At 34.0% G+C, this 8,611-nt stretch overlaps 1 protein-coding gene across 1 annotated transcript; it reads left to right on the top strand.

Moving 5' to 3' along the window:
* Positions 1-287: 287 nt before the first annotated feature.
* LOC119643825 (alpha-amylase 1-like) lies at positions 288-4,845 on the top strand. The gene is made up of 5 exons (XM_038043333.1): positions 288-333; positions 1,424-1,563; positions 2,650-3,162; positions 3,249-3,358; positions 4,014-4,845. The coding sequence occupies exons 1-5, from the start codon at positions 288-290 to the stop codon at positions 4,843-4,845; spliced, it is 1,641 nt and encodes a 546-aa protein (XP_037899261.1).
* The last annotated feature ends 3,766 nt before the right edge of the window (positions 4,846-8,611 follow it).

Here is an 8,611-nt window from a genome sequence, read left to right as displayed (position 1 = left end):
CTATCACTTTCGATACTCCCTAGATTACCTATTAATCATTCAACTTATGAGTTAAATCCAGATAAAGTGTCCTATATTATTTCCATTTGGCATTTAATGGTAATAAAAATGAAGGTATGACAAATTCCAACTGATAAAGGCAGTTAGTTTGAATTCTCTCTATTCCGAGAATTTGTTCTTGGTTCCAAAGTCACCCATAGAACATTATGTCATCCTCAAACTAACGGCCCATTTAAAAGATGGCTTCGAGATCTGAAAAATGCTATTAAACGTCACGGTAATACAAAATGGACAAATGTTTTGCCACTAGTGCTGGTTGGGCCGAGAAATACCGTAAGCGCTGATACTCCCTACGTACGTGCTAAATTAGTCCATGGTACAACTTTGCAAGTCCCTGGTCAAATCGCAGCTGCAAAGCCTTATTCGGCATATAACGCTTCCGCAAACACAACATGCTTGCAATGCAAGTCGACACGAAAATACACATTCGTATGTTCCTAGACATGCAAAATTTTCCTATGTGTTTTATTATTTCTCGCAATGGCAAAGTTATACGTTTCAAGCGAAGCTGAAACTGAAGAAGAATGCTGTGATGATTAGTAATAGTTTTAAGATGTGAGTAACCATTTTAAGATATATTTATATTTTAGAAAAGTTAGTTCGAATTCTTGTATGGTTTTTTTTTTTTTTTTTTAATTAAAAATTAATGCGTTTAAGGGTCCACCAAAAGGAAGAAAATGGCCGCAAATGAAACATTTGACTATTTTAAATTTTGACGTGGCTATGAGCAAGCTTATAGCTGAATTCTTTCTGTTTAAGATCTGTCTACAATTGAACTTGACAGCAATGGATTGAATGGTCAACAAGTAAACTTTTAATATGTTAACATTCGCCCGATTAATCGTCGTAAAAGAGCAATGTTAAAGAATAAAACAAAATTTGCAAAGGGACGAATAGCGTAGGAAATTTTCTGGGTATTGAACTACTCTCAACACACTATTTGGAAAAGAGATTGCGAAGGCACAATAATGCGCTTTAAATGACGTACATCGAGTAATTGCATGTTGTAAATGACTGCATGACGGAAAATTACCACAAAATAACCCATTTAACGAAATTAAATAGGGAGAAATACAAATGATTGCGTGCTTTGTGAAATTGTGGTGTTCACAATATGGCTGTCTCATATTCAGGGACTTTACTGAACATGTAATTAAGCAAACAAAAATTGTCCATATGCTTTAACAGATTATTAGCCAAATTATAGAGTTTTTAGAAATTGCGGGTATGTTCATCAGTATTGTTGCTCACCACTTTAGCATGAATGCAAAAGTAATATCTACTAGCGTCGTGGCTTTATTTTCCTTTTTCAAAATTTCAACCGAACTAAAATTGTTTGAACATCACAAAAACGAAATTCGAGAAAATGTATTTTCACCATATCATAATCCACATTTTTTGGGTACGCGGGGCATAATAGTGCAACTGATGGAATGGCCTTTCCTAGACATAGCTGAAGAATGCCGTACACTTTTAGGTCCACGAGGCTATGGAGGTGTGCAGGTAATAAACTTAATAAACAAAATAAACTAATTTAAAATTTACATTCGGCTCACGAAATTCATATCAAGGAAATAAATAAATTCGAAATCATATGTTTATGTGATTCGGCTGAACCACTCAAGTAATCACAAAGATGCACAATCATATCTTCGAAATCGGAGTTATTAGTATGACTAGTAATAAGTCCTCGGAATTTGTTGGCCAGTTCTGTTGAGTTATGCAGACGGAGAGATACAGTAAAAGACGGACGGATTCTGCTATTTTTTTAAGCTTTGCAAGCTTACGCATTCTACATCTTACACACAAAAATAAGTGAAAAAGTCATACTCAAACACCTTCACTAAAATACCCGGGATTCCATACTATTATTATATTTGTTGACATAAAGAACAGAATAAGAAGTCGCATTCCACTCACCAAGTCCTTTTATTTAATACTCATATCGATGGTTTTTTTAAGAAAAAATTAATCTACCACGTAGTGTTATGCATCATATTTATTTTAGACTTAACGCATTTTTAGGGAGATAATATGTGTGTAGTGAATGCACAACATAATTTTATACATTCTGCTTTGCTAACCTTATGATTAGAAAAGAATGAAAGAAAAGAAGAAAAAAGGAAAATTTAATCAGTTGCAACTTTCTGTGAGTACGGTCGATTCAATTAGTTTTTGCACATAAGCAGTAGATTTCCCCATAAAGTGTAGAGAAATTCAAACTTCTATCTCTCATAATTTGCGAATACTGAGCAAAAACTTACATATTTTTGCGTAACGAAACGGAGTTGCGTCCAGTTAACGTTTTTCTGCGAGCGCGTGCTCTGACCAATTTGCTCCACTTTCAATACAGTTCCGCGTGCGGAAACTTTCAACGATTCTACCAAATTTGATGTCGATATCTTCATTTTTGCGACCAAGCAAACGTCAATAGCACCGCACAGATACACTTTATAGGGTATCCGAGGCTTCTTTTTAGACAAAACAACTTTTTACAACACAATAAAATGATTACACTCCCATCTTTCGGTGGTGGATATAAAAAGAAAAAAAGCTTCATTTCAAGTGCAAATTTTTTTTTATGGCAAGTTATCTCCTGTCTTGGAACATGTTGTATTAAATACCTCCGTGTACTCCCATCCCTGGTGGGAACGATATGAGCTGCTTTCTTACTATATTGGATCACGTTCCGGCACTGAGTCTGATTTTTGGACTATGAGTCGTATTTGCAATGATGCCGGCGTCCGTTTGTATGCTGATGTAAATTTAAATCATATGGCTTCACTCTCGACGGCGTATTACAGTAACGTATCTACCAACGGAGTAGTACTCTCTTCCTTAAACCGTATTGTTAACATTACCGATTACCATTATCCGGGCGTACCATTTACAAAGAGCGATTTCCATAAATTTTGTATAATCAACAACTCAGTGCATGCACATGAGATAAGAAACTGTCAGAAGAATGGACATCCTGACTTAAATCATGCTCAAAGTGGGGTCAAAGAGAAAATGGTTTTGATGTTAAATCAGTTCTTAAAAATGGGTGTTGCCGGATTTCGCATTGATGCGGCAAAGCACGTGTGGCCTAAAGATATGAAAGTACGTTTTAAATTAAGATTTTCACATATTTTAGATTTGTTAATGTTTTGAAATCTATTTAATTTTTTCTTGTTTTACCGCATAAGCACATTTTCGATAGCCTTGACAATTTAAATGTAGATTTTAACTTCTCCATTGGCTCTAGGCCGTTTTTCTACCACGACGTTGTCGATATGGGCTCAGATAGTATATCAAAGTAAGTATTCCATATTTGAAGATTAAATGGTAACACCATCGTAAATAAAAAAAAAAGAAAATCTTTTTTTTATTGGGTTAATAGATGCAATCTTAGTAGAGCAGAAACTTTAAACTCGTGTTTTTAAACCATGTATTTGCAAAACAGTGCGCAGCACAACTTTCACTTTTCATCTTTTTCATTTGAGTTTTTTGTATTTAAAATAAAGTTCTGAGAGGACATATATAGAACATTCTCGATAAGTTAGTTTAACATTTTTTACTACCAAGAGATCGCTTTCGTTTCGCTGCAAATTGAACGTTTTCTTTCAACTGTTCGCCAAACGTATAAAGTTCAATAGATTTAAAATCCGCTTCTCTTAAATTAAAATTTTGATCAGCTCCTTTGTATGCCGCGAAACTTGTTAAAGAAAGGACGCATTTTCTCATATTTTAACATATATTTAATACATATATATTACTTGAAATTTTCTTTTAAAACTGAAAGATATACGTAGTAACATGCACAATTTTATTATACCGTTACTATTTCTTTTGTGCTAAGCAAATTGTGAAAAAACTAATTTCTTTTGACTGTTACCTCTTAATAGGCTTCAATTGAATGTATTTGTAAAAAAAGTTACATAAAATGCATTATTTTAAAACGCGTTTTCTAGGACTGAGTACACGCCGATTGGCGTCGTGACCGAATACTTATATGCAGTGAAATTAGCTAATATAATAAACGCAAAATCTGCACCACTAACTTCTTTAATAAATTGGGGACCGGCGATGGGATTTTTATCACATCAAAATGCTTTAGTATTCGTAGATTCGCACGACACACAACGAGGATTAGTAAGTGAACTCAGCCGCAATCGAGTGTTGACACATAAGGAGCGAACCAAATATGTTATCGCAAACGTATTCATGTTAGCACATCCCTTTGGTCGTTTAAAGCGGATTATGAGCTCATATCACTACTTAGATGGAGATGTAAACCGAGGTGCACCGAGGGTGAACACAACTGACGGCATACGGGGGCCTGAATTTGATGCCAATTATCAATGTAGACGAGTTTCTGGTTGGGTATGTGAACATCGATGGCCAGTTATGCTGAATATGGTAGCATTTGCCAATTACTTTAATGGCAGAAATCTGCGTGAAACCAGTGTTATGTACTTTCAAACTAACGGCCCTAACCAAATAGCCTTTTGCCGAGGGCACGCTGCATTCGTGGCAATAAACAACGATTCTGAAAGAATATTCAGCAAGAAGTTATATACTTCTTTGCCACCTGGCACTTATTGCGACATCATTACGGGCGGCTTAGCACCTAGCAGTGATGGTTGCCTTGGTCGCCATCTACTTGTAAATGAAGAAAGTTATGCTCAGTTACAATTGCCAGTCGCAAGTCACGTTAAGTTCAAATATGCTCAAAGAATACCAAATTTAAATTATGGTGTTCTGATTGTGTACGTTAAATCAAAATTAAGAGAAATCCATTAACATTAATTGTAGTAAATACACCGAAATTCTCAATGCGGTACTTCGAACAATGGTCGTTTAAATTATCGGATGAGGAGAACCATGAAAAATATGGAAAGTGCTTTGTGCAAGAATCTTAAGTACATATAATGATATTTCGTTTCTTATCGTTTAATTATGATTCAAAACTGATTTTGGTTATTGAATGCTTTAAAGATGTAACAATTTTACTTAAAAATAAAATGAAAAACGGCAATACGGTAATTTAGCAAAAGTCGAACCTTTGATAAAGTAAGTGGAAGTGAAAGGTTTTTTAAACACGGGTTTTAATAAATGTTGGGAATGTAAAAGAAGCATTACCCAACATTGATAGTAATATATATATGTATATATATAAATGGAATGGAAAGGATAGGTCCATCTGCACCATTACCTCACAAATCCTACTTCTCTCAAGAATATTGTACAAAAGGCCTTTACCCTAACAAGTCGTCGTGGGGCAATGCAGCCATATTGGCGGTAATCGAACGTTTTGTAATCTTTTGTCGCTTATAACTAATTGTGAAAACACGTATTTTATATAAACAACAATAAAAAAATCTCAAATCCTTAAATTACGGAAATTACAAAAATATAGAGAAATTTGGTTGTTTTTAATAGTAAACTCTTTTTTAAGAAAAAGGTGTGCAGTAATAGTAGATTGCTAAATGAGGAAAATTTTGCCCAAATCGCTTACGAGTAAAACTTTTTATCTCTATGTGCTAGGCGGCAGAATTTGCAGCTTCATTATAACTCAATCTAAAAATAATAATTTAAATAATTATTAATTTAAATAAAAAATTTAAATAAAAAATGGCAAGTAAATGTAGGTACGTAGTAGTGGTAAAAATAGGTAATATAGGTAATAAAAAAAAGAACGTATATATGGAAGTAACGAGTTTCGTACAAGAAAAACATTATGTTTCTATCTTTACACTTGTCAAAAACAAGCCGTCGTATACAGAGTGGGGTCGAAACAATATCCGAGCATATTGATTTTATAAGTTAAAAGCTTTAGCACCTCTGTGCAACGCACTTAATTCTTATGTGGCCAACTTATATTTTCTGGAATAGGGTGACTTGAAATTATTGATTTTCTTCGTTGTTTTTTTTTCATTTTATTTACCAGATACATACATGCTTTTATAAAATTTTATACTCAGTGCTAGGGCAAGGGATTATTCCCTTTTTAAAGCATATGCAACAAACACAAAATTTAAGCATGTCCGTTTATGCTATGTCTAGTGTAAACATACTCCTGGACGCAAAAATAGTTGGAAGTCCTTGCGCGTAAATTGATATTGAAAATCCGCTGAATCGATCCAAGAACCTGTCTGCAGAACAACTTAAATTAAGAGGACATCTTTTTTCAAACGCTAAAAATATTTTTTTTGGGCTTTATTCATAGCCTAACTCTTTATTCATAGCCTAAAATATATAAACCTACAAAACCCCATTATCCAAGGGCCCAAAAGCTCCGAAGAGCTTGTAGGGTACATATATGCTTCAAATTCGAAAAGCACTTAACCATATCCGTTTGTCGTCTGTTCATACGTTCCTCTGGTTAATAGCTTAATCCCTGGGGTGGACATTTTCTGATAAGAGATCATGGGACACGCTCGCAGTACAACATAAATTGGGAACGACTCCGTTTTCGAAAGCAAAAGAGTTGGGTTTTTTACCTAAAATACATGCACCGATAAAAGTTTCCTCGTCTATTTGCGAGTGATCCTACAGGATCTGTGTCAAAATCATAAAAATCTGCCCACTCAAAGTATAGAGTAAGGAAAATATATTTTCATGTTTTTTTTTTTTCTGAGAAAAAGGTAGTGCATATAAAAGATTCGGTTACTCCTGAGTTTATTATTATTATTGTTATATTATAATTTGCACCCGATTTACAATTTCATTATTCACTCCTTCATTCAGTACTCCAGACTAGATTAACAAAAACAAATGAAAAATTGTCCCTGTCTCTAGTCTCAAATTTTAAGTGTAATAATAGTATATATCATAAATAGTAAAAATCTTTTCGTTTTGTCGATCATGGCAATTTTAAACCAAAATTCTACAATGACACAAAAACGTTACATACATATAAGATGGGACGTTTCACTAGCAACGTTCGTGCAGCAAAATTATTAAACACTTGTTAAGTGCATCTGATAAAAACGAACGATATTAAAGATCGCAAGAGAGAATAAGGAAACTAAAATGAAAGCATTTACTGAAATTTGTACGACAAGTATGCGTAAGACTGCATATTCAATAGATCTGTTCATATCACTATTTGTTTCAATCACAGTAACAAATATCGCCTCTGGGGTACGGTTGAAGTAGGGCTCTAGTTGAAGCATGAATTTGGCTATAACACTGGGCTCGACTCCGCACTGGATCATGCGCAACCGACTCGCGCTTGAGTCCAGACTCGACCAACTCTCAAATATTACTCCTACTAAACTAAAACTATCCTACCCTATTCTTAATCTATTCTTATTGTACTCTTAATCTATTCCTATCCTATTCTTATTCTATCCACAGCCTATTATTATTCTATTCTTATTCTCCATCCTAAACGAGCTTTCTCCCTAACTTAGTCTAGCTAACTATAGCTAAGAATAAATATGTTCTTAATAATCCTCATCCTATTTTCACAAGTTATTTTGAACGTGTGCCTAATAACTGACTGCTTAAATTCGGATTGCTTAGTAATTGTGTTAGAAAATCGTTCAAATAAATATTTACTAAAATATTAGGTAAATGATTATTAGTTGAAGTTGGCGAGCACAAAATTGACAAAGAACCTCAATTCTCCCTTTATGTAAAATAAAATAAAATTCACTCGAACTTTTTTTTCTACAAAAGAGTTACGCCCTTTAGTCTCAACAATACCTTCAGATATCAGATGCTGTGTTTTTCTATTTGCAGTTGCATGCAAAATGTAAATAGAATGCTGTAGAAATGCTTAACTAAATTAGCTTTTTCAGCAAAAAAGACAGTAATGTAAATTGAGTTTGTCTATTACCCGTTTACACGCAAGTTGCACAGTTAGTTGCTGTTGTTGTTGCATTTGTCACTGATAACAAACTGTAAGCGTATTACTGTTATTTTTAATAATGCTTTCAAATGTTCTATCTAAATTGGTTTTGTAAAAGTATTAACCAATACGAAAGGAAACAAATAAAACAAAACAAAAAAAATTTTTTAATTTTAGAAATGGTTAAAATGATAAAATGAAGTTTATGTCATTTAATTCCAATGAGTTCACCGATGCTGCTACTGTAAAAATTATCATGAAGTTAATTACTAGCATCGAAGGCACGGGTATGAAACATTCCATTAAAAACTCTTTTATACCCGAAACCACAGCACACATAACACAAGAAGGAGCACCACCACATGTACATTAAAACATGCAACACGCAAACAATTTTTGTTACGGTTTATGGGAAATAGTTAAGATGATTATGTTTTCGTTTCGTAAAACAGAGGCGTTCCCGATTTACACTGCACGGTGGACATGTCCCTTGACCGACTTGGCCCATGTCCAGCGGATTTGAAGTCTATCTTAACAATGGAAAAAAAACAAGAACATAGGAATGAATAAGAAGTATTCAGGATTTAATGACGGTTAATGCCAGATATCCGTTTTAAAGTCTCGGATAAAAGAATTTGATATTTTATGACTTTGAAATATATGTCGGATGTACGGATGATAACTTTTTTCGTTGCAGCTGTTGCAATATAT

Source organism: Glossina fuscipes, unplaced genomic scaffold (assembly GCF_014805625.2).
Source record: "Glossina fuscipes isolate IAEA_lab_2018 unplaced genomic scaffold, Yale_Gfus_2 64556, whole genome shotgun sequence".
Lineage (NCBI taxonomy): Eukaryota > Metazoa > Arthropoda > Insecta > Diptera > Glossinidae > Glossina > Glossina fuscipes.
Note: the sequence above shows the minus strand (reverse complement) of the source record. Positions and strands in the feature narration are given on the sequence as shown.